The 27,350-nt window shown below is 42.1% G+C and overlaps 1 protein-coding gene across 1 annotated transcript in view; it reads right to left on the bottom strand.

Moving 5' to 3' along the window:
- The window catches only part of tanc2b (tetratricopeptide repeat, ankyrin repeat and coiled-coil containing 2b), a 626,942-nt gene that overhangs the window by 379,110 nt on the left and 220,482 nt on the right, over positions 1 to 27,350 (bottom strand). The window contains exon 3 of the mRNA XM_060939453.1: positions 22,372 to 22,471. Within this exon, the coding sequence (XP_060795436.1) occupies positions 22,372 to 22,438 (67 nt within the window). The 5' untranslated portion in view covers positions 22,439 to 22,471. The remainder of the gene's footprint in view (positions 1 to 22,371; positions 22,472 to 27,350) is intronic.

Here is a 27,350-nt window from a genome sequence, read left to right on the forward strand (position 1 = left end):
TGTGGGCTTGCTTCCCATGTCTGCACACTGCGCGTGAGATTGATTCGGCCCTATCTGCCTGATCTTTAAAAGTCTTTTCGTGCTTTGCCTCGAAATGACGTTTAACACTGGATGTTCGACACACAACACTTTCAAAACACAACGTGCACACAGCACGGTCCCTCTGAGAAACGAACCCATATTCTTTGGTCCACGAGGAGAGGAAAGCCTGAACTGTCGGCTTCTTTGCCATCTTAGCGCAACTGCTGCATTAAGTGGGTCCATCTCGTGAGAAATATGGGGAGGGGTCAGTGTTGCCAGATTGGGCGGTTTTAAGTGCATTTTGTCGGGTTTTGAACATATTTTGGGCTGGAAAACGTCAGCAGTATCTGGCAACACTGGGAAGGGGGCGCTATATTGTTGTGTAGTCATGCTAAAAGAGCAGGCTCGCCATGCAACAGCCAATGACAGTTCAAGATGATGTTTGAACATTTTTAATGTGTTGAATAATTAGGTTTGTGTATCATCGTCAGTGTGCCACTGGAAATTCCTCGGCGTGCCAGTTGTGGCACGCGTGCCTAGGGTTGCCGACCCCTGGTCTAGCAGGACAATGACCCTAAACATACTGCTAAAGCTACACTGGAGTGGTTTAAAGGGAAACATTTAAATGTCTTGGAATGGCCTAGTCAAAGCCCAGACCTCAATCCAATTGAGAATCTGTGGCATACCTTGAAGATTGCTGTACACCAACTGTCAGGTACACAAGGTCGGCGGATGTAAGTGCAGAAGTAATCAGTTTAATAATACAGTGCAGTGTATATGTACAGTGAATAAATATACACATAAGCAAACAATCCAAAACGGCAGGCTAGATCAAAAACATGAAAACAGGCAAAAGGGTCAGGCAAGGTGCAAACAGGATATCAGAGGCAAACCGAGAATGGGAATGAGAAACAGGCACTAGAATCAGGAAAACAGGAAATCAAGAACACGGATAGAAAGGCTCAGTAATGCATACAGACGTAGTGTAATATTTTGCACTGATCATGCATCAGCACAGTCCTTAAATAGGTGCACACATAGCTCCTTAATTAAATTCAGGTCGTTAACAGCACGTGTGCTGCCCAAGGTGCCCCTTCAGGTGCACACATCACAGCATGCAGGACTGACAGAAATGCAACCCATCTAACTTGAAGGAGTTGGAGCAGTTTTGCCTTGAGGAATGGGCAAAAATCCCAGTAGCTAGATGTGCTAAGCTAATAGAGACATACCCCAAGAGACTTGCAGCTGTAACTGTAGCAAAAGGTGGCTCTATAAAGTATTGACTTTGGGGGGGGATACTTATGCACATTCCAGATTTCTGTTTTTTCATCTTAATTATTGTCTGTGTCACAATAAAAAAAAAAAAAACAGTGTGCACCTTTAAAGTGGTAGGCATGTTGTGTAAATCAAATGGTGCTAACCCCCCAAAAATCCATTTTAATTCCAGCTTGTAATGCAACAAAACAGGACAAACTCCACGGGGGATGAATACTTTTGCAAGGCACTGTACATCCATAAGTGCCTGCCCTCTGACAGGATACTTCGCTGATCATGGATGTAGCAGAAAAGGCGAAGCAAACTGCTCTGAACGCACAAGGATGTCTACTAGGAGAACATCAGCAGATGCTTGCAGACCTCAACACCCATATGGTGCAACTCGCAACTGTGATGTCGTAAGCCCTCCTAACGCTTCCTGAGTCTTCTCCCAGTCCAGCATTGCAACTCCCCATTCTGGAGAAATACGCCGGAGGTGCTCTCGCCTGTAAAGGTTTTTTACTCCAATGCTCCATGTACTTCTCTACTTTGCCTAATCTCTCCAATGAGCACAAGATCGCTAAGTTTCTGTCCTTCCTCACTGGCAAGACACTACGATGGGCAAGCACTGTTTGGAACAAGGGTGGTGAGCAGACAACATCATATGAATGATTCCTCACACATTTCAAGAGAGTGTTCGACCTTGAACCTGAGGGGATTGAGATCAGTGAAAGTTTGCTCACCATATCTCAAGGTTCCAGATGAGTTGCTGAATATGCCCTGGACTTCAGAACGTTAGCAGCAGCCAGTGGATGGAATGATCCTGCCTTGAAAGCCGTATTCCACCAAGGTCTTTGTCCCGAGATCCTTAGTGAATTGGCTTGTAGAGATGAACAACTCTTGCTTGAATCCCTCATTGACCTAGCAATCCATCTAGACCATTTGTTAACACATCAATCCTCTATCCAAGAAAGCACCCTCCGAGAACAACCCTCCGAGGACAACCCACCTAAGGAAGTGTCCCGCACCCGTTTGACATGTACTGAGCATGAGAGAAGGAGGAAAGAGGGTCTGTGTTTTGACTGCAGGAGCGCCGAACATCAAATCAACCACTGTCCCATCCGCCTGTCCCATACAGCTCCAGCTGCAAGGACAGCTTGCACAGTGAGTCCGGTGAGAAAATTCAATTCAAAATCTTTTAAAGTTCCAGTGTTATTAAAGATGGCGTCCTCCACACACATCCTATCTGCTTTTGTCGATTCGGGGCAGAGGGGAACTTTATCAGCAGTATGATCGTCCAGAGGTTCAACCTGCCTACAACCTCTCTGCAAAGAGCACTCAACATTAGAACCATCGATGGAGGACCCATAGGTGATGGTTTTGTCGCCAATCACACTGCTCCCATTCAGATACAAGTGGGAGCATTACACTCGGAACTCGTCCCCCTCTACGTGACTACAACTGTAGACCACGACATCATTCTTGGTTACCCTTGGCTACAGCTTCACGACCCCTTGATCTCTTGGCAGAATACAGAAATTCTCCAATGGTCACCCACCTGCTTTCAGAGTTGTCTCTCTCATCCCCAAGTCAGTCTTTCCTCCACCTCAGTGGAGAGTCCACAGCCGGACTCTATGGAGAATGTTCTTGAGTGTTATATGGACCTTAAGGAGGTTTTTAGCAAGGGGAAGGCCTGCAGGCTACCACCACACCAACCTGATGACTGTGCCATCGACCTACTGCCTGGCATGTCACCGCCGCATGGTCGTATCTATTCCCTATAGGAACATGCCGCCATGGAAGAATATATCCAAGAGGCCCTTAGGCAAGGGTACATCTGCCCTTCCAAGTCTCCCATGTCAGCTGGCTTCTTCTCCGTGGAGAAACAAGGTGGTGGACTTTGGCCATGTATCGATTACAGGGGATTAAACCAAGTCTCCGTCAAGTATCCCTATCCTCTTCCCCTTGTTCCTGCAGCCCTAGAACAACTCCGATCTGCCAAGATCTTTTCAAAGCTTGACCTACTTATAACCTCATCAGGATAAAGAGGGGTGATGAATGGAAAACTGCCTTCAGCACTACCACCGGCCATTTTGAGAACCAGGTAATGCCATATGGCCTTTCTTCTCCTCCTCCTACTCAAGCGAGTAGGACGCTTCTTTGCTTTGCTCCTGCTTTCTTAATCTTTATTTCTATACTTTACTTTCTCATTGACTTTCCACTATTTTATTCTTTTTTTATTTTTTATCTTTATAAGCTTTTAATTTAATTTTAATTTAATTTCCACTTTTTTTTTTTAAATGCCAGGAAGCAAAAAATCCTGCAGAAAATGCATGGAATTAGAACAGAGGATTTCTATTCTGGAATCAAAGATTAATGCTCTGCCAAAGACGGACGAATTAAAAGCGATATCTCAGGAAAGGAGTACTGAAACAGTGGCTGAGAATGCAGAGATTGCGCTCCGACAGACTGAGGACATTGCAGACCAAGTGGAAGAATTCATAACTCAACCTGTAAGTACTGAAAACTGGCAAATGATGGGTGCTAAGCCAAAAAACAAAAACAGAAGAGTAATTACTTCAACACCAGCTCGTTCTACAAATTACAATAGGATCTACAATCCTATGGAAAATCCACAGCCTATAAGGCTTCAGAACAAATTTGAATGCCTCAGGGATGTGGAAGAGGATTTGTCAAGCGGACAAACACATAGTAAAAAGAGATCACACCAAGATCGAAGAGCTGTGAGAAGAGGCAAAAAGCAGCTCGTAACACCACCTGATCCCACAACCCTTGTTCTTGGTGATTCCACTGTAAGACAATTAAAAGGTTATGAGATGATTATTTGTTGTCTTCCAAATGCATCCATCTCTGACACCAAAGACAGCATTTTGAAACTCATGTCCGAGCATAAAACTATAAAACGTATCGTTGTGCATGTGGGAGCAAACGATGTTTTCAGAGAACAGCTGTTTGTCCAAGATGATTTCAGAAAACTTTTTTCTGAGCTCTATAAGACTGGAATTCAATCTTTTATCAGTGGCCCACTCCCAGCGAGAGGAAGTTTTGCTTTTTCTCGACTCTTCAGTCTTAACACCTGGCTTGGAAAAACTTGTTCTTCATTTGGTATGAATTTCATAGACAATTTTAACCTTTTTTGGAATCGCAAAGAATTTTACAAGCCAAATAGCACTGAACTCAGCTGGATTGGAGCCAAAGTCTTAGCAGACCACTACAAACTTGCAATCTTTTCTCAGCCAGCACCGAGGAAAACAGTTGATAAGATGTCGCAGACTGACATAGTTACAAAGCCTAAAAAATCATCTTTGCAAGTCGTCATTAAGGACACACAAACATCTGACTTGCAGGCCTCCCAACATTCAAGGACAGACGACTCCACTTCTCCTCGGATGGATTTCCCAAATAGCATGAAAAAACTGCTCCCAATGGCTACACTTTCCTTTTCCAGCCCAAATCTGTCGCGACAAGCAGTGTATCCAGTACATCAAAATTGTGTTCGTCCAGGACTTTCAGCTGGCTACAAATCTTTTTCACCATCCAAAAGATACATGTCATCTCCAGTCCTTTCACCCTCAAACCAAATGGAACATTTAGAAAGTCTTGTTTGATGTAGTCTGGGTCCCTGCAAATGGATGTAATGTTGAAAAAAAGTTGGGACCCGATGTTGACACTATTCCTGTGTTGATAAGAAACAGAAAACATAGAGCACATTTAACCCTGGGGGTGAACCAATCTAATCTCCTTCCTGTTTTAAAACAGCATCAAAGTGCACAACCAAATATTGCTTCTAGAATTTCTGTAAAGCTAGCTCTTCTGAACATTAGATCACTTTTAAACAAGTCATTTTTAATTAATGATCTTATTTGTAAACACAATCTTGATTTTTTGCTTCTAACTGAAACCTGGCTGGATCAAGCAAATAGTGCTACCACCCTTATCGAAGCAGCTCCCCCAAATTTTAATTTTTTGAATGTTACCCGACAAGGGAAAGGTGGAGGGATCGCAAATATATTCAAAGTCTCTTTTCAATGTAAACAATCCTCACTTGGTGATTTTACGTCCTTTGAACACTTATGTGCACTTGTTACATGCTCTCCTAACATATTATTATTAACTATTTATAGGCCTCCGAGACATTCAGCCAAAGTCTTTCTTGAAGAGATTGGTGAACTGTTATCAGTCATTTGCTTAGAGTTTGATTGTCTTATTATATCTGGGGATTTTAACTTGCATGTAGATAATACTGATAACATTTATGCCAAAGAACTATTTGCAATTATTGATAACTTAAACCTGGTACAACATGTACAGGGACCAACCCACTCTCGTGGTCATACTCTTGACCTCGTCATCACAAAGGGTCTTACTGTTTCTTATACTGTTGTTGACCTGGCCTTATCTGATCATTTCTGTGTTTTCTTTGAAGTTTCTATGTCTCCTCACATTCAGAATAGCTCAACGACTATAGGTAGGAGAGTCATAAACGACAACACGTGTTCTTTTTGAGCAAGCTCTCTTACAGAACTCAACCAAAATGTCAGACTCTGTAGATGATTTACTGGAATTTTTTAATTTAAATATGACCCAAATTATGGATGATATTGCTCCATTCAAAATAAAAAGAGTCAATGATAAGCAGAAAGCACCATGGAAGCAGTACCCGGCTGTTAAACTGCTAAAGAGAGAATGTAGAAAGACTGAAAGAAAATGGCGCAAATCTAAACTTCACATCCATTATCAAATCCATAAAGAGATGCTTTGTAATTATAATTATGAAATTCATAAAGCAAGACAGTCTTTCTTCTCCAACATCATCGGCAGGAATATGAACAATGCCCGTGTGCTATTTTCAACAGTAGAGAAGCTAACTAATGCCCCACCACAATTAGCACCTGAACTTCTATCAGTTAATAAATGCAATGAGTTTGCATCTTTTTTCAAAGGTAAAATTGATAAAATAAGGCAGAATATTTCTCATAATATATCTCAGTTGCAAAAAATTGAAAAACTGCAATCACCAATGACACAGATAGATAACTTTAACACAATGTCAGAATTTTGTTTAATTGATTATGAGACTCTTGAAAAAACTGTACAAAATCTCAGTTCTTCAACATCTGAATTGGACATTCTGCCCACCAACTTTTTTAAGTCTGTTCTTCATCTTATAATTACAGATGTGCTTCAAATTATAAATACATCCTTGGAGACTGGCGTTGTTCCTGTGTCCCTAAAAAAAGCTGTTGTAAAGCCCCTTCTTAAAAAAATAATCTGGATCCTTCAGTGTTAAATAACTACAGGCCAATATCAAATCTACCATTCATCGGGAAAATCCTGGAAAAAATTGTCTTCAATCAATTAACTGCCTTCTTGATATCAAACAGCCGTTTTGATAATTTTCAGTCAGGATTTCGTGCCAATCATAGCACTGAAACAGCGTTGATTAAAGTTATAAATGACATACGTCTTAATACTGATGCAGGCAAAACATCGGTCCTGGTATTACTGGACCTCAGTGCAGCTTTTGATACTGTTGATCACAACATACTGCTATATCGACTTGAACACTGGGTTGGATTGACTGGTAAAGTTATCAATTGGTTAAAATCATACTTAAAAGATAGAAGCTTCTTTGTTACCCTGGGAAATTGTTCCTCAACGTCAATGCCCTTGACCTGTGGTGTCCCCCAGGGGTCGATTCTTGGACCATTACTTTTCAACCTTTATATGCTCCCACTTGGGCAAATTATCAATAAAAATTCAATTTTGTATCACTGCTATGCAGATGATACCCAAATTTATTTTGCTCTATCACCAAATGACTATGCCCCCCTTGAATGTCTCTACCAGTGCATCGATCAAATCAATAGCTGGATGTCACAAAATTTTCTTCAGTTGAACACAGATAAAACAGAAGTAATTCTATTTGGAAAAAAAGATGAAAGACTCAGGATTACCACTATTCTTGACACAAAAGGGATTAAAACTAAAGAAATGGTTAAAAATCTTGGTGTTTTCATTGACAGCGAGCTAAACTTTGACAGTCACATGAAAGCAATCACTAAAACGGCATTTTATCACCTAAAAAACATTTCCAAACTAAGAGGACTTATGTCAAAACATGATCTGGAAAAACTAATACATGCCTTCATCTCTAGTAGGGTTGATTACTGCAATGGCCTTTTCACAGGCCTGCCAAAAAAGACCATCAAACGACTTCAGCTGGTTCAAAATGCAGCGGCAAGGGTTCTCACACGAACAAAAAGAACAGAGCACATTACCCCAATTCTAAGGTCCCTTCACTGGCTTCCAATAAGCTACAGAATTGACTTTAAAGCATTGCTGCTGGTGTACAAATCTCTAAAGTGTACAGGGCCCAATTACCTCTCTGATATGTTGCAGCGGCCTAACCCAATCAGATCTACCAGATCGCAACAGAAAAATTTACTATTAAAACCAGTTGTTAAAACAAAGTGTGGTGAAGCAGCTTTTAGCTACTATGCAGTACATCTATGGAACCAACTGCCAGAGGACATTAAAATGCTCCTGCTGTTGGCAGCTTCAAATCTAGGTTAAAGACCAAGCTGTTTTCAGATGCTTTCTGTTAAATAATTAATATTTTTACATTTTTTATAATCTTTACTTTCTCTGCATGTTTTAAATTTACTTTAATTTTATTCTATTTTATTCCGCTGGTTTCTTTTTCTTTTTCTCCTTTTTTCTTTTTGGCATTTTATTATTTTATTTCTACTGTTGTTTAATTCTTATTATTTTCTTTTAATTCTTTTAATTAATTGTTTTAGATTAAAAATAAAATTATTTTATGTAATTTTATTTCTCTATTGTTTACTGTTTTTGTTTTTGCTTCTGTAAAGCACATTGAACTGCCATTGTGTATGAAATGTGCTATATAAATAAACTTGCCTTGCCTTCGGCTCCTAACGTGTTCCAGTGCCTTATTAATGATGTGCTACAGGACATGCTAGATAGATACGCCATCGCCTACATAGACAATATCCTGATTTACTCCCCTAATGAGAGAAATCACCAGGAGCACGTCAGAGTGGTTCTCAAACACCTGCTGGAGAATCACCTCTACATAAAAGTAGAAAAATGTGAGTTCCATCAGGATCGCATCTCCTTCCTGGGATATATCATCAACGCAGAAGGAGTCAGCATGGACTCATCCAAGGTTTCTGCTGTCACATCCTGGCCAATGCCCACATCCATAAGGGACCTTCAGCATTTCTTAGGCTTTGCTAACTTTTATTGCTGTTTTACTGGGGGTTTAGCATGATTGCCACTCCCCTAACAGCTCTGCTCAAGAAGGGACCAAAGCGCCTCCAGTGGAATCTTTTAGCAGATGAAGCATTTATCTGACTCAAGCATACCTTTACCTCTGCCCCTGTTTTACAGCATCCTGACCCAACCAAACCGTTCACCTTGGAGGTAGATACATCTGACACAGGGGTAGGACCAATTTTATCTCAGCGTTTTGATGAGAAACACAAGCTTCACCAAGTAGCCTGCTTTTTGAAGAAACTCACCTCTGCAAAGAGGAACTATGATGTTGGAAACAGAAGGCTGCTTGCCATCAAACTAGCCCTTGAGGAGTGGCAACACTGGCTGGAGGGAGCCATGCACCCCTTCATAATTCTCACCAATCACAAGAACCTTGACTATCTCAAGAAAGCCAAGCGGTTAAACCCATGCCAAGCCAGATGGGCATTTTTCTTCACATGCTTCAATTTCACAATTTCATTTCACCATGGCTCTGAGAACACTGAGGCAGATGCCCTATCTCAAACCTACGACCCATCACATCAAGATTCTATTACTCACCCCATTCTCCTGTGCCAATGTTTCTTACAGTCTGTTACCTGGAACCTGGACAAAGAGATAAGAAAATCCCAACCACAGACAAGCCCCATTAACCTCCTGCCAGGCCTTCTTTACGTACCTAAGAATCTTTGAGGTTGACTTATCGCTTAGGCCCACACATCTCCTGTCACAGGACATCCCGGCAGTCAACGAACATATCAGATACTAAGAATAAGTACTGGTGGGAGAACTTGCTCATTGAGATTAACCAGTTTTTCACCTGCTGCTCTGAATGCGCCCAAGCGAAGGTTCCTAGAACCCCTCCCACCGGCAAACTGTGTCCCCTCCCAATTCCCCAAAGACCCTGGTCCCACATAGCCATTGACTTCATCACGGACCTCCCTCTCTCACAAGGCAACACCACCATAATGGTAACTATTGACCAGTTCTTTAAAACCTTAAAGCTTTAGAAGCCGTGGGAAAGCCATTACCTGGCATTCTCACGGCTTCCCAGACAGCTGAGCTACTCTTCCAGCAGATATTCAAGTACTATGGTACAGTAGTGCTTGAAATTTTGTGAACCCTTTAAAATTTTCTATATTTCTGCATAAACATGACCTAAAACATCATCAGATTTTCACACAAGTCCTAAAAGTAGATAAAGAGAACCCATTTAAACAAATGAGACAAAAATATTATACTTGGTCATTCATTTATTGAGGAAAATGATCCAATATTACATATCTGTGAGTGGCAAAAGTATGTGAACCTTTGCTTTCAGTATCTGGTGTGACCCCCTTGTGCAGCAATAACTGCAACTAAACTTTTCCGGTAACTGTTGATCAGTCCTGCACACCAGCTTGAAGGAATTTTAGCCCATTCCTCCGTACAGAACAGCTTCAACTCTGGGATGTTGATGGGTTTCCTCACATGAAATGCTCGCTTCAGGTCCTTCCACAACATTTCAATTGGATTAAGGTCAGGACTTTGACTTGGCCATTCCAAAACATTAACTTTATTCTTCTTTAACCATTCTTTGGTAGAACAACTTGTGTGCTTAGGGTTGTTGTCTTGCTACATGATGCACCTTCTCTTGAGATTCAGTTCATGGACAGATGTCCTGACATTTTCCTTTAGAATCCGCTGGTATAATTCAGAATTCATTGTTCCATCAATGATGGCAAGCCGTCCTGGCCCAGATGCAGCAAAACAGGCCCAAATCATGATACTACCACCACCATGTTTCACAGATGGGATAAGGTTCTTATGCTGGAATGCAGTGTTTTCCTTTCTCCAAACATAACGCTTCTCATTTAAACCAAAAAGTTCTATTTTGGTCTCAACAGTCCATAAAACATTTTTCCAATAGCCTTCTGGCTTGTCCGCGCGATCTTTAGCAAACTGCAGACGAGCAGCAATGGTCTTTTTGGAGAGCAGTGGCTTTCTGCTTGCAACCCTGCCATGCACACCATTGTTGTTCAGTGCTCTTCTGATGATGGACTCATGAACATTAAAATTAGCCAATGTGAGAGAGGCCTTCAGTTGCTTAGAAGTTACCCTGGGGTCCTTTGTGACCTCGTTGACTATTACATGCCTTGCTCTTGGAGTGATTTTTGTTGGTTGACCACTCCTGGGGAGGGTAGCAATGGTCTTGAATTTCCTCCACTTGTACACAATCTGTCTGACTGTGGATTGGTGGAATCCAAACTCTTTAGAGATGGTTTTGTAACCTTTTCCAGTCTGATGAGCATCAACAACATTTTTCCAATAGTCTTCTGGCTTGTCCATGCGATCTTTAGCAAACTGCAGACGAGCAGCAATGGTCTTTTTGGAGAGCAGTGGCTTTCTGCTTGCAACCCTGCCATACACACCATTGTTGTTCAGTGTTCTTCTGATGATGGACTCATGAACATTAAAATTAGCCAATGTGAGAGAGGCCTTCAGTTGCTTAGAAGTTGCATCTCCTCCCAGATTGCTTGACTGCGGGAGAACCAGTCATCCACAGCTTGTACTTGGCTTGGCGTGTTGTCCCAGGGGAACAGGGGCGGTTGGTAGCTGAGTATGCACTGAAAAGGTGTTGGTTAGGTTGCAGAATGTTGAAGGGAGTTTTTTGCATACTCGGCCCATGGAAGGAATCGGGCCCAGTCTCCCTGGTTACGCATACAGACGATCCTCAGGAAACAGCAGATTTCTTGACCATTTGACTGTGGATGATAGCCAGATATGAGGCGTACTGATAGCCCTAATCTTTCCATGAAGCAACTCCAGAAATGTGAAATGAACTGGGAACCCCAGTCACTAGCTATGTCTTCGGGAAAACAGTGGTGCTTGAAAGTTTGTGAACCCTTTAGAATTTTCTATATTTCTGCATAAATGTGACCTAAAACATCATCAGATTTTCACACAAGTCCTAAAAGTAGATAAAGAGAACCCAGTTAAACAAATGAGACAAAAATATTATACTGGGTCATTTATTTATTGAGGAAAATGATCCAATATTACATATCTGTGAGTGACAAAAGTATGTGAACCTCTAGGGTTAGCAGTTAATTTGAAGGTGAAATTAGAGTAAGGTGAAGATCAGAATTTGTGAAGATCAGAATTTGATAGATCCCTGTTCTTTAAATAAAACAGGATGCCCACTCACCTAATTGTTATATTTCTGAGGTCCTCAGAAATATCCTTTGTTCGTGCCATGATACACTTCCACAAACGTGTTGTGAAGATCAGAATTTGATAGATCCCTGTTCTTTAAATAAAACAGGATGCCCACTCACCTAATTGTTATCCCATTGATTGAAAACACCTTACTCTAATTTCACCTTCAAATTAACTGCTAACCCTAGAGGTTCACATACTTTTGTCACTCACAGATATGTAATATTGGATCATGTTCCTCAATAAATAAATGACTCAGTATTATATTTTTGTCTCATTTGTTTAACTGGGTTCTCTTTATCTACTTTTAGGACTTGTGTGAAAATCTGATGATGTTTTAGGTCATATTTATGCAGAAATATAGAAAATTCTAAAGGGTTCACAAACTTTCAAGCACCACTGTTTTCCCGAAGACATAGTTAGTGACTGGGGTTCCCAGTTCATTTCACATTTCTGGAGTTGCTTCATGGAAAGATTAGGGCTATCAGTATGCCTCATATCTGGCTATCATCCACAGTCAAATGGTCAAGAAATCGGCTGTTTCCTGAGGATCGTCTGTATGCGTAACCAGGGAGACTGGGCCCGATTCCTTCCATGGGCCGAGTATGCAAAAAACTCCCTTCAACATTCTGCAACCTAACCAACACCTTTTCAGTGCATACTCAGCTACCAACCGCCCCTGTTCCCCTGGGACAACACGCCAAGCCAAGTACAAGCTGTGGATGACTGGTTCTCCCGCAGTCAAGCAATCTGGGAGGAGATGCAACGTCTAGAGACAGTCAACACTAAGTATAAGGAATATGTAGGCAAACAGAGAGGTAACAATCCAGACTTCTCCCCGGGCGACAGAGTATGGGGTGCCACAAGGACCCTCAGAAGACCCAACACCTGTCAAAAACTTCAGCCATGTTACGTCGGGCCATTCAAGGTACTGTGTCGCATCAACGAGGTTTCATACCGATTAGAACTTCCCCCTCACAGCAGAATATCTCCCACATTCCATGTCTCCAACCTGAAACACACCAGTCCAAGAGCACCCAGCATTCAACCTAGAAGGTGAACCCATCTACCAGGTAAACAGAATCCTCGATTCCAGATGTAGAAGAGGTCAAATCGAATACCTGGTAGACTGGGAAGGTTATGGACCTGAAGAACAAAGCTGGGTAGCCGCTAAAGACATTCTAGACCCTCTGCTCAAATAAGAGTTCCATGCTCAACATCTTGACAAACCAGCACCGAGAGGTCATCTAAGAAAGACTGTAGCTCCCAGAGGGAGTTCCCTGGGGGGTCTGTCTGTCAGTAGACCTGTTGAGAACAACCAAACTACAAACATGGACTCTTTGAACTACAACTCACAAGAACCACAACACCCCCTGTCTCCGGCCTATTGACTACAGCTGCCGCTCATACCTGTTGCACTATTTAAGCTCCTCATTCACTCCACTCCAATGTGAAGTATTGTTCTGTGTTCTCTAGTTCATACCAAGCCTTGCATTCTCTGTCTGTCTCTCGTTATTCTGACTTCTGCTTACTCTCTATTAGAGCTGGGTGATAAATCGATTAATTTGAATTTACAGTTAAGGACAATGTGTTTTTATGAAAATCGGTTTTCTCTCAGTTTTAACTTCCGCCACCGATGCTCCCCTCTGCGCATGTGCAGAACGGATCGGGCAGCAGGGACGGATCGGGCACTGACAATATCGCCCTCCTCCCGTGCACTTGCCGTAGACACACACAAACAACATGGCAGCGATTGGGGAAAAGCCGCAACTTGTGTCCAAGAAAGGAGTAACTTCCTCCGTGATCTGGAATTGGTTCAGTTTTGCGGCGTCAGACACAGACCAAACAAGTCCTCATTGTAAGGTGTGTTTGAAAACAGTTGCTTCCAAAGGAAGCAGCACGACGAACTTATTCCAACACCTTAAACAGAAGCCTGCAGCGGAGCAGGAGAAGTGCTGCTCTCAGCGGAATGAACACAGCTGCAGCACGAACGCACCATCCACAGCAAAGCAAACAACCGTCCCTGACACATTTCTGAACTGTGTGCCTTATGATAAGAATGGGGCGCGGTGGAAGGCAATCACAGATGCTATCGCGATGTTTATTGCAAAAGGCATGGCGCCCTTACATACGGTGGAAAAGTTGCGATTTTTCCCCCTATTTTGTCAGTTTTATCGAAAAGAACAATTTTATTTATTATTTATTTTATTTTTTTCGTGGTCCAAATCCTGCGCTCTGATTGGCTGGCAAGCGGGTCTCCTACGATATGGACCCCAGTTACGGACCTCTGGCGACTTGCTCACTCACAACAACAACAAACATTTATCTTTTTTTAATAAGATTTATTTAGAAGATTATCAAAAATCTTATAAATTTTTGCCAGCATTTCTCAGGAGAATAGCATTAATTTTACAGCATGGATAGCGATAACGACAGTCTTCACAGAGAAAGCGAGTTTTACTACCCTGAGGAAGAAGAAATAAAATAAAATATTTCAGGAGAAAACTAAAAACCTGTAATTTGCTAACGCCGAGCAAAAACATGGCTGAATCCTGAATGACTCCTATTTGTATAAATAGGGGACTACATAGGCAGCAAAATGTAGTTTTTCCTGTCATGGAAGTGCACTTGTATACCGAGGAGGAAGCAATTTGCATTACAGCCGTGAATGAGGATTAAAAATGGCAGCTCGGCTCGGTTTTCCTTTTCGGGTGCTCTCGTTTTCTGTTAGAATTTGGTAAAGAAAAAAATATATATTATTTACCAGCTTAAGGTCGGTGGGCCTCAGTCATGGTATTTCACCATATGGACCTCCCAGCTGGTAAATAACATACATTATTTAATTTTTTTTTTTAGTTTTTTTTTTTTTAAGTTTGAGGGTGCATTGTGTCAGTGCCAGTTTGAAACTAAGCTATGTTGGAGAAAGCTTTCGAAAAGTTACTGTTTGTTCTCACTGTTTTCAATGGCATGGTCTGCCATCTCATCTTCAAGCTTGTTTTTTGGCTTCTTTTTGGTTTCTGGTTGCACTTTAACCCCAAAGGGGAAATTTAAGTGAAAACAAAAAGGTAAAACTTGTTTTGAACCATTTCTTTGTCATCTGTAGTTTGATTTTTAGTAGGGGGGGTTAAATCGATTAAAATCAAAAATCGGGTTTTTTGTGAAAAAATCAAAGATTTTTTTTTTTAGGCCATATCGCCCAGCTCTACTCTGTTTGTTATTTGTCTTGCCTCTACTACTCTTTTTGCTGATCGACCGACCCTCGCTAGTTTCCTGATCACGCTTCCTGTCTTACGATTTGGCTTTGTCTACAGTTTGCATCCCGCTCTCCTCTACACATATATCTGTAAGTGCCTGCACTCTGATAATAGACCACTATGGAGGAAATATTTGAAGAAGAAAGAAACCTTTATTTGTCACATGCACACTTCAAGCACAGTGAAATTCATCCTCTGCATTTAACCCATCTGAAGCAGTGAACACACACAGCCACACACAGCGCCCGGGGAGCAGTCAGGGGTTAGGTACTTTGCTCAAGGGCACTTCAGCCCAAGGCTGCCCCACGTTAACCTAACTGAATGTCTTTGGAGAGTGGGGGAAACCGCACACTCCAAAGACATGGTACACATAATGCCAAGTGCGGGCAAAAGGAATGTCGTCAATGACATACTTAATAAATGCACTAAATGCCAAAACGTCTGTGGACATCTGACCATCAGTCCCATATGTGGTTCTTCCAGAAACTTGCTAAACTGGAAACACAATTGTAAAGGATGTCTTTGTATACTGTAGTGTTATAATTTCCCTTCACTGCTACTAAGAGGCTGAAACATGTTCCAGCATGGCAATATAAACAAGCTTGATGAAGACATGTTCTGCCAAGGTTGGAGTGGAAGAACGTGAGTGTCCTGCACAGAGCCCTGACCTCAACCCCCCTGAACACCTTTGGGATGAACTGGAATCGCTTGACATCAGTGCCTGACCTCTGTAATGCTCTTGTGGCTGAATGAGCACCAAATTCCACAGCTATGCTCCAAAATCTAGTGGAAAGGCTTCCCAGAAGAGTGGTGTTTATTATAACAGCAAAAGGGAGTAAATCTGGAACAGGATTTTCACAAGTACGTATGGGTGTGATGGTCAGGTGTCCACAAACTTTTGGCCACACAGTATGTGTCATCTTGCTAATAAGCTGTAGCACTTTTATAAATATTATGCTAATTTTGTAGTTGGTGTTCTCACTAGAACATCAGCAATTGTGTCCAGAAATATTAGAACACATCGAATGTGCTGAGTCTTTTTGGTGGTTATAATTTTCACCTGATCATGCAGTGTATTCTTAGTGGCAGAAGGAATGATAATGCAGTTTTAGCACTCAGAAATAACTATGGTTTACAAATGCAATGTTGAAATAATTGCCATTAAATAAAGCATAAAATTAACTATACTCTTTGCAAAATATCTGGGCAGGTGTTCAGCATCTGTCAAGCTGCAGTATGCAGCACTACTAAGTCACCTAGTGGTAGCTCAGTGGTTATGATGGTAAGCTGTTGGATTGCTAATTAGAAGGTCATGAAGTCAAATCCTGTCACTGCTGGACCCTTGAATAAGGCCCTTCACTCTCATCTGTTTGGTTGTATAAAGGAGATAAACATAAGTTGGTCTGGTTACGAGTGTCTGCCAAATGCATAGGCTTTTCATTTAAAAAAGTAATCACAATTTCTTTCTTACAAGAACACTTTTTTAAACTTATTTTTGTTTTAAGTGGAAAAAAGGTACCTCAATTTTATTTCAGTTTAATGTCCATGTCCATTTAATGGTGTTTTCCTATCAAATACCATAGCTATCTTTATTAGAAAACTCATAGGTCCTCTTGCTATGACCTAAAACAGAAACAATGGACCTTTTAGAATATTAGCGACACTGAAAACCATCAAATGAAATAGAACGAATATAGACACAAAGGGCGGAGTTGGGGATTTAAGTCAAACGTTAACAGCGTCAATATTTACACAGGGAAATCACTTCGTATGCAAGTACTTAAACTGACACTTGCCTTTAAACACACACACACACAAATTAAAAAATTTGGGAGAAATAAATGCACATTGAAGAAACAGATTATGTTACAGTGTAACATAGAAACTAGACAAATTAAAAAAAAGAGACTGAGAAGATGGAAAAGACATGCATTGAAAAAATACCACAAAGGAGTTTAGGATGTTTAGATGTTTGCAAGATATGGCTGTGTGAATCTCATCAGATGATAAAAAAAAAAAAAAACACTTGACCCAGTATATCATATTCTTTCAGATTACATAGACATGAGTGTTTTAGTGGGAAACATGCAGGCTTGTAGTACTCAAGTCCAGGACTCGGACTTGAATCCGACTCGTGCCCTAATTTTAAGGACCTGTGACTCGACTCGGACTTGAGCACTGATGACTTGGACTTGTGCATTAACTGCATTAGGACTCAAAAAATGGAGACGAGGACTTTGCTTTTTTCTTTATTTTTTGTAACATGCCATAAGATATTTGGCGTAAGATATTTACATCTACATTCATTTTTGTACAAATTTCATGCAAGAGTGTCACACCTGTGCGCCTTGGCGCATGCATCAGATAGACTCTCAGGCATGCTCCAGACAGCTCGCATGCCAAGCAGACGCTTGCGTGCACGCCGTAAACGACTCGCACCTGCCCAGGATTAAGGCGTAAAGAGCACACCGATATAAAAACTGTGAAAACACACTTATTTTGCAAAGTATTGAGTTGCATTGCTGACACATTACCGAGCCTTATTTCCTTGTTTGGTTTCCTTATCCCTGATTTCCTGTTTCTTGTCTTTGATTCTACAATAGCCTGTTTGTGCCTCACTCGACCTGTTGCCTGGTTCACTGTTTTACGATTTTACCTGCCGTTCTGGATTGTTTACCTGTCTTCAGTTGTATTAATAAACACACCTTCTCCATTTACATCTGTCTCCCAACTATCTCTGACAGAATACTTCGCACTCCCTGACAAAGAGAATGCACATTCACCTGTTCATACGTCATGTTCAGGAGCAAACTAATGTTAATGGCACTAAAACAGCCACCGTCTGGCGCAGTTGGAGTCTTGGGCTCGACTCAGACTCGACTTGAAATTTTTTTTTTTAATGACTTGGGCGGCACGGTGGTGTAGTGGTTAGCACTGTCGCCTCACAGCAAGAAAGTCCAGGATCGAGCCCCGTGGCTGACATGGGCCTCTCTGTGTGGAGTTTGCATGTTCTCCCCGTGTCCGTGTGTGTTTCCCCCACAGTCCAAAGGCATGCAGGTTAGGTTAACTGGTGACTCTAAAGTGAGTGTGAATGGTTGTCTGTGTCTATGTGTCAGCCCTGTGATGACCTGGCGACTTGTCCAGGGTGTACCCCGCCTTTTGCCCGTAGTCAGCTGGGATAGGCTCCAGCTTGCCTGCGACCCTGTAGAAGGATAAAGCGGTATAATAATGATAATGAGATGAGAATGAGATACATCCAGGACATGCAGAATGAAAACTGTGAAATACAGTGGTGCTTGAAAGTTTGTAAACCCTTTAGAATTTTCTATATTTCTGCATAAATATAACCTAAAACATCATCAGATTTTCACACAAGTCCTAAAAGTAGATAAAGAGAACCCAGTTAAACAAATGAGACAAAAATATTATACTGGGTCATTTATAAAGATATTTTTGGGGGCTTTTTTCACCTTTATTGGATAGGACAGTGTAGAGACAGGAAATGAGTGGGAGAGAGAGAGACAGGGAGGGATCAGGAAATAACCTTGGGTTGGAATCGAACCCAGGTCCCCGGATTTATGGTATGGCGCCTTATCCACCTGAGCCACAACGCCCCCAGGTCATTTATTTATTTATTTATTGAGGAAAATTATCCAATATTACATATCTTTGAGAGGCAAAAGTATATGAACCTCTAGGATTAGCAGATAATTTGAAGGTGAAATTAGGGTCAGGTGTTTTCAATCAATGGGATGACAATCAAGTGTGAGTGGGCGCCCTGTTTTATTTAAACAACGGGGATCTATCAAAGTCTGATCTTCACAACACATGTTTGCGGAAATGTATCATGGCACGAAAAAAGGAGATTTCTGAGGCCCTCAGAAAAAGCGTTGTTGATGCTCATCAGACTGGAAAAGGTTACAAAACCATCTTGAAAGAGTTTGGACTCCACCAATCCTCAGACAGATTGTGTACAAGTGGAGGAAATTCAAGACCATTGTTACCCTCCCCAGGAATGGTCGACCAACAAAGATCACTCCAAGAGTAAGGCATGTAATAGTTGACGAGGTCATAAAGGACCCCAGGGTAACAACTGAAGGCCTCTCTCACATTGGCTAATGTTAATGTTCATGAGTCCACCATCAGAAGAACACTGAACAACAATGGTGTGCATGGCAGGATTGCAAGCAGAAAGCCACTGCTCTCCAAAAAGAACATTGCTGCTCATCTGCAGTTTGCTAAAGATCACATGGACAAGCCAGAAGGCTATTGGAAAAACGTTTTGTGGACAGATGAGGCCAAAATAGAACTTTTTGGTTTAAATGAGAAGTGTTATGTTTGGAGAAAGGAAAACACTGCATTCCAGCATAAGAACCTTATCCCATCTGTGAAACATGGTGGTGGGAGTATCATGGTTTGGGCCTGTTTTGCTGCATCTGGGCCAGGATGGCTTGCCATCATTGATGGAACAATGAATTCTGAATTATACCAGCGAATTCTAAAGGAAAATGCCAGGACATCTGTCCATGAACTGAATCTCAAGAGAAGGTGGGTCATGCAGCAAGACAACAACCCTAAGCACATAAGTCGTTCTACCAAAGAATGATTAAAGAAGAATAAAGTTAATGTGTTGGAATGGCCAAGTCAAAGTCCTGACCTTAATCCAATTGAAATGTTGTGGAAGGACCTGAAGCGAGCAGTTCATATGAGGGAACCCACCAACATCCCAGAGTTGAAGCTGTTCTGTACAGAGGAATGGGCTAAAAGTCCTCCAAGCCAGTGTGCAGGACTGATCATCAGTTACCGGAAACGTTTAGTTGCAGTTATTGCTGCACAAGGGGGTCACACCAGATACTGAAACAAAGGTTCACATACTTTTGCCACTCATAGATATGTAATATTGGATCATTTTCCTCAATAAATAAATGACCAAATATAATATTTTTATCTCATTTGATTAACTGGGTTCTCTTTATCTACTTTTAGGACTTGTGTGAAAATCTGATGTTGTTTTAGGTCATATTTATGCAGAAATATAGAAAATTCTAAAGGGTTCACAAACTTTCAAGCACCACTGTAAATGTCTATATGTTACTTGTGAGGAAACTGATGAATTGTTTTGATAAACTTGGGTACTGTTTGTTTGTGAATGTGTCTTCATAATAAAAAGAAAATCACACGCTGGCTTGAGGATATGAAGTTTATCTTCTCATGTTGAAAAACTCGCATTTTTCATATGAAATACATCGCGGATCTGATTGACATATTTAAATAATATTGGCTGTCTTTTTTTTCGTGGTACAGTATATCAGATATATTCCATTCATCTAGTACGATATTGAACGAGTTGAAGACAAGTTGCTGAATGGAATATATCTGATATACCACAAAAAAAGACAGCCAATATTATTATTATACATACACATTGGATGGAACAATTATAGATTTTACAAAAAATTAAGAAAAGGGGGTCACTTAGCATTTTCAATTCACTGCGATAGTTTACTGCGGGCGCCATCGGTGAGCAAAGAAATGCTTCTGCACATACACAGCAGAAAACTTTCCTACGTGTGATGTCATGTTGTCTTGACAACCATGCAATATCATAAACCATATTGCACGCTCATTCTCCATTGAGTAGAGTGATGTAATACACGCAGGATAAGCGATATGCTAATAATATTGCATGCTATCAAACCAAATAAATGAAACCCACTAGAAGGGAATAGAATACATGTTTTAATTCCATTGAAAAAGTGTCCTGTATGTATAATAATTCCCGATATTTCACTCTGATGATGTCACTCCCAATATTTTCCCGCTGACTAGACATGTGTTGTTAAAATGGTGAACCAGTTCAAAATTAAAATTATTTTGATTAACTTGCATATTTTTTTGTGGCTGTGTCCATATAATATAAAGAACATTTCAATTGGTGTTGCAAATATATCACACGTTTGCTTCACTCCCTCATGATATATACGTTCATCACTCGAAAATAAACTCCATATCTTCGCGCAACCATGTAATATCCTCTGTGCATTTTGTTATAGTTCATTTATAACTCAGTAATGAAATCATAATGTGTATGCAACATAAATACTGTTTTATCGCACTTTTTTCAGTTTCGCCAATGTTTTGGCTAATTTGATGTGCTGTTCTATAAAGTCAACATGCTTATAGCTCACGTGGTTCAAGTATTACTTCAGAAAAAAAAAAATCCATCCTGAGGATCAGCAATGTCCTTGATTACAAAATGCTGTCTCTAAAGTTGTCCTTCATGTGGAAAAATAAAACTTTTTTGTGAATTAATTAGTTAATAACTTCATCTTTACTGTATTTTGTATTGGACTCAAATGATAGTTTTTGAAATGTACAGTCTAAAACATGAATGCTTGCATTATTTTGGCCAGAAGGCCACTCATCCAGAAGGGTAATTTTGCACAAGGCCATCTGTCTACAGCAGAAAAAAAATAAAATAACAAAATGCATCTGGAAAAATCCCAAGGGAGTCTGGAGCCAGATTCGTGACGTCACCTGTGGAAGCGCCAGCAGGCTGCGAGAGCTTTGAATGGTTTCAGTGCACAGCCTGTGTAGACCAAGTTTAGCAGTTAGCGATTTTGCATTGAAATATGGAATTGTCACCTGAGCGCAATGTGGGAAACGATGAGTACTAATCCCATCAAGATTGGTGTTGCTACACCCTCCTACGATACATCTGTTAACCATTTTAATAATTATGTGATAACGTTGAAGAAATTTGCAGAAAACTACCAGGTCGTTTTCTCATAAACAAACCAGCGCTGACATAGGATTCAGAGGGAGGCGTCCTGCACGTGATGTCACGAAAATCAATGTTTCCCGGGAAATCCAAATGCCAAGTTTTTTCAGAGGCGGACCAATTCGCCTCAAATGGCTTGATTTCAACTGAATTTTTCTGGTATTGCGCAAGGTAAAAAAATTGCACAAAATGCAAAATGTGACAGATATTTGACCAAAGTTTCATTTAAAATAGGAGAATTACATTACTCTTGCTCCTGAATTTACCCGTGATATGCACTTTAAAAAGTCCTGAGAGGCAAATAGGATGAAAAGTTCTTATCTATTTCATATTCAGAAAAAAAGTTTCAAACTTTCATAATTTTTACACAATTTGTCATTTCTGAAGAAACATCTGTGTTTTTAAGTGCAGCCATTTTGATTGACAGACATGCAAATGCACTCTCAGACATGTTCTTGATAAACAGTGATCATTAGAATGAAGTCTCATACAAATGCAAGCACAAGTATCCGTGAAGCATAAGTATCTGTTGTCTCTGAATGGTAAGAAAGTGAGACTGACCACTGCTGTTACGACTCTTCCGGTTGGCTTTTCCCCCCAAGAGCATCTTCAGGCTGTTCCTAAACATGATCCCGGTGGTTAGTAAGATCTCGTCAAACACCTATACACAGAGAAGAAAGAGGTAGAGGTAGATAAGCACAATCAGGCCACTAAAATGAGACTACAATTTTTAATCTTTAGTAAATTTGCTCTTGTTGGTGCCTAGTGTCTAAGTTATACACTTGTAGACATCAATCACAGCATGGGAGAGTTGTAACATTCCACTACACTTGAGAACATTCACACTGTGGTGTAAACTACAGGAAGTACAGTGGGGAAAACAAGTATTTGATCCCTTGCTGATTTTGTTGGTTTGGCCACTAATAAAGACTCGATCAGTCTGTAATATTAATGGTAGGTGTAGTCTAACACACTGTAAAAAAAGAATAGTTGAGAATACTTGAAATTTCAAGGCAACCGTCTGCATTAAGAATTTTATGTTTTGCCAACGATGTGCCCATGATAATCCAAACTATGATAACACTGTTATCTTTATTAAGAATTCTTAATTAAGTCAATTTTCAATTCCTCATTCTGCCAACATAGAGTTCTCTTTTTGCTGAACAGTGGCATTCACAATAGTACAAAAAGGCAATTGAGGTTATCACAATTTTTTTTCACCTTTATTTGGATAGGACAGTGTAGAGATGGGAAATGAGTGGGAAAGAGAGGGAAATGACCTCGGGTTGGAATCAAACCCAGGTCCCCAGATTTATGGTATGGTGCCTTATACACCTGAGCCATGACAACATGAACTTCAACTGGAGAGAGAACCACATTGCCCAGCCCTTGCATTTGGGAGAGGAAACCACGTGTCTTGGTCATTAAGAGCATGCGCTGAATAAACACCTGTGGCAATTATGCATTTTCAATTCAGATTATTCACTATTGTATATTTACACATCATTGAGGTGCACCCTAACAGTTTGATGTGGATTTTTCTGTTCGTTAATAATTATTCATATTTTCTTGTCCATTCAATTGTGAATATGAAATTACTTGAACAAAGCGTAATTCTATTTTTTACAGTGCATGCTGAGACAGAATATCACAAAGAAAATCAAGAAATCGACTTTAAAGAATTTGTATTAATTTATTTGCATTTTATTGAGGAAAATAAGTATTTGAACCCTCTTGCCAAAAGGACTTAGTACTTTGTGGCAAACCCCTTATTAGCAAGCACAGAGGTCAGACGTTTTTTGTAGTTGATGACCAGGTTTCTGCACATATTAGGAGGAATTTTGGTCCACTCTTCTTTGCAAATGACCTCTAAATCATCAAGATTCCATGGCTGTCGCTTGGCAACTCTGAGCTTCAGCTCTCTCCATAAATTTTCTATAGGATTCAGGTCTGGAGACTGGCTGGGCCACTCCATGACCTTGATATGTTTCTTCTTCAGCCATTCCTTGGTTGCCTTGGCTGTATGCTTTGGGTCATTATCCTGCTGGAAGACCCATCCACGACCCATTTTAAGCTTCCTGGCAGAGGGAAGGAGGTTTTCACTTAGGATTTTACGGTACATGGCTCCGTCCATCCTCCCATTGATACGGTGAAGTAGCCCTGTGCCCTGTGCAGAAAAACACCCCCAAAGCATAATGTTACCACCTCCATGCTTGACAGTGGGGATGGTGTTCTTGGGGTCATAAGCAGCATGTCTCTCCCTCCAGACACGACGGGTTGAATTGATGCCAAAGAGCTCAATTTTGGTCTCATCTGACCATAACACCTTCTCCCAGTCACTCTCCAAGTCATTCAGATGTTCATTGGCAAAGTTCAGGCGGGCCTGCACATGTGCTTTCTTAAGCAGGGGTACTTTGCGAGCACTGCAAGATGTTAGACCATTGCGGTATAAAGTGTTACCAACTGTTTGCTTGGTGACTGTGATCCCAGCTGCTTTAAGATCATCCACTAACTCTGCCCGTGTTGTATTAGGTCTATTTCTCACCGTTCTCATGATCCTGGAAACCCCACGAGGTGAGATCTTGTTTGGAGCCCCAGACCTAGGTCGATTGATGATCATGTTGTGAGTCTTGTACTTGCGCACAATTGCACCAACAGTTGTCACCTTAATGCCCAGCTTCTTGCTAATGGTTTTGTAGCCCATACCGATCTTGTGCAGGTCTACAATCTTCTCCCTTAAATCCACAGAAAGCTCTTTAGTCTTTCCCATGTTGGAGAGTTTGGAGTCTGACAAACTGATTGATTCTGTGGCCAGGTGGCTTTTATACAAGTCATTAGTGATATCAGGTGTCTTCAATTTAGGTGACAAGGTAATTTGGAGAGTCTAACTTGTCTGTATTAACAAGAACTCTTGATGGTTACTAGGGGATCAAATACTTCTTTTTCTCAATAAAATACAAATAAATTAATATAGATATTTAAAAGTTATTTTCTGGATTTTCTTTTTGATATTCTATCTCCACATGTTAGAATACACCTACCATTAAAATTACAGACTGATCAAGTCTTTCTTAGTGGGTAAACCAACAAAATCAGCAAGGGATCAAATACTTGTTTTCCCCACTGTAAGCATTTACAAAGACTCCAGGTTATTAGTAAGACAAAACAGCTTTTCCTGCATTCTCCTCACACAACACAAGCATGATAATGACTTTGTACAGAAAAGCTAAAAAGCTACAGAGTGATAATGTGTTTGTAAATTTCTTTTCTTTCTTTTTTTGAAATATCAAAATCAAAGGACACATTTGATGCGAATAAATATGGATATTAGAAGAAGAAGGAGAAGAACTGATCTTAGATAAGTTCCCAAAACAATAATACTGTGGCAGTGGGGGCGTAGTCAAGCGTCGGTCTGTGACTGGAGGGCAGAGTCAGGGAAGGTAAGTGGCAGAATCACTACACCTGATGTGAATTAACCTGTGTTTGTGTGTCTTCCCAGCAACCACGCCCTATATAAGGAGAGAGAGGGCAGAGGAAGAGAGCTCTCTCCCGCACCAGATGACTTGTGTGTGTGTATGTGTGTGGCTGGGAGAGTATATGTTCGTACTGAAAAGTGCAAATAAAAAAGAGTTTTTGGAACTCAGTTCTGGCCTGCCGTCCTTCTGTGCTCCACCCACCCGCTCTGACCTCTACAGTGGTGCTGAAACCCGGGACTGAGCACAGAAGAGAACAGCCCCATGGAGTCCTCCCCCTTCGCAGACCTGATCCACGCCCTCACCACGGCCCAACAGAGCCAGCACCAGGCGCTGCTCGCCCTCCAAAAGGAGGAAGAACAGTGGTTTGAGGCCCTGGTGCTGGCGCAACAGGAAGATCGTCAGGCGTTCCAGCACCTCCTCGCGTCAGCGGGGTCCACCATCTCCACTGCTGCGGGCCCACTCCACCTCACCCCAACGAAGATGGGCCCGTACGACGACCCCGAGGCCTTCCTCACGCTATTTGAACAAGCAGCAGAAGCCTCGGGGTGGCCGGTGGAACAGCGCGCGGCACGCCTCCTCCCCCTGCTAACAGGCGAGGCGCAGCTGGCCGTGCTACAGCTCCCCGCCGACAGCCGTCTGGTCTACGCAGACCTGCGCCGGGCCATCCTCCAGCGTGTGGGGTGCACCCCCGAACAACATCGTCAGCGCTTCTGCGCTCTGCGCCTAGAGGAGGTCGGCCGACCGTTCGCGTTTGGCCAGCAACTCCGGGATGCCTGCAGGCGGTGGCTGAGGGCTGACAACCGCGACGCCGAGGGAGTCGTCGACCTGGTGGCACTGGAGCAGTTCATCGCGCAACTTCCCAAAGGAACGGCGGAGTGGGTCCAGTGCCATCGCCCGGAGTCACTGGATCAGGCCATCGAGTTGGCGGAGGATCATTTGGCAGCTGTTCCCGCAGCAGGATCACAGATCCCCTCTTTGCTTCTCTCCTCTCTCTCTCTCTCCCTCCCTCCCCTTCTGTGTCTCGTCCTCACCCTGTTCCCCCACCGCGGAGGCGGGGGCCGGCTCCCTCACAGCCGGTCCGCCGCACCCACAGTGTCCTCCCGTTTCCCACTTCCGTGTCTGTCTCTCTCCCCCCTCAGGTGAGTGAGCCCCAGAGTACAGGTGCAGAGAGAAAGCCCGGGCCGGTTTGCTGGCGCTGCGGGGAGCCGGGCCACCTCCAACAGCAGTGCCCGGTGATGGAAGTGGGCGCGGTGGTTTGGATCCCCGACGCGCCAGGAGCCACCCTCGATCGGGCCGGAGCGTATCGCATACTGGTGAGTATCCAAGGGGATACATATCATGCGTTGGTGGACTCTGGCTGTAATCAGACCTCAATCCACCAAAGCCTGGTGCAAGATGAGGCATTGGGGGGAGCACAGGGGGTGAAGGTGTTGTGTGTGCACGAGGATGTTCACAGCTACCCTTTAGTGTCAGTCCACATTTTTTTCAGAGGGGAAAAATTTAGAGTAAAGGCGGCGGTTAATCGTCGCCTCACCCACTTGATAATTTTGGGGACTGATTGGGGGGATTAGGGGAATTAATGAGTCATTTAGTAAAGAGTGGGTCCTGCCATATTTCAGCAAGGGGAGGTCCCGGTGTCGCATTGGTGGGAGCAGCTATCACAGAACCATCTACGTCATCTCCGGGTCAGAGTGAGGAGCCGCCGGCTCCTCCTCCCTCTCTCGGGGAATCCCTTGCGGATTTCCCGTTAGAGCAGTCGCGAGACGAGACTCTGCGGCATGCGTTTGACCAAGTGAAAGTAATCGATGGTCAAACACTCCAGCCAAACGCCACCCCGTCCTTCCCCTGTTTTTCTATTATGAAGGATAGATTATACCGAGTGACGCAGGACACTCAAACTAAAGAACAAATCATGCAGCTCTTGATTCCAAAAAGCCGCCGGGAATTGGTATTCCAGGCAGCTCACTTTAATCCCATGGCTGGACACTTAGGGCAGGATAAAACACTAGCCCGAATAATGGCCCGGTTTTATTGGCCAGGGATTCGCGGCGATGTCCGTAGGTG

Source organism: Neoarius graeffei, chromosome 14 (assembly GCF_027579695.1).
Source record: "Neoarius graeffei isolate fNeoGra1 chromosome 14, fNeoGra1.pri, whole genome shotgun sequence".
Classification (NCBI taxonomy): Eukaryota; Metazoa; Chordata; class Actinopteri; order Siluriformes; family Ariidae; genus Neoarius; species Neoarius graeffei.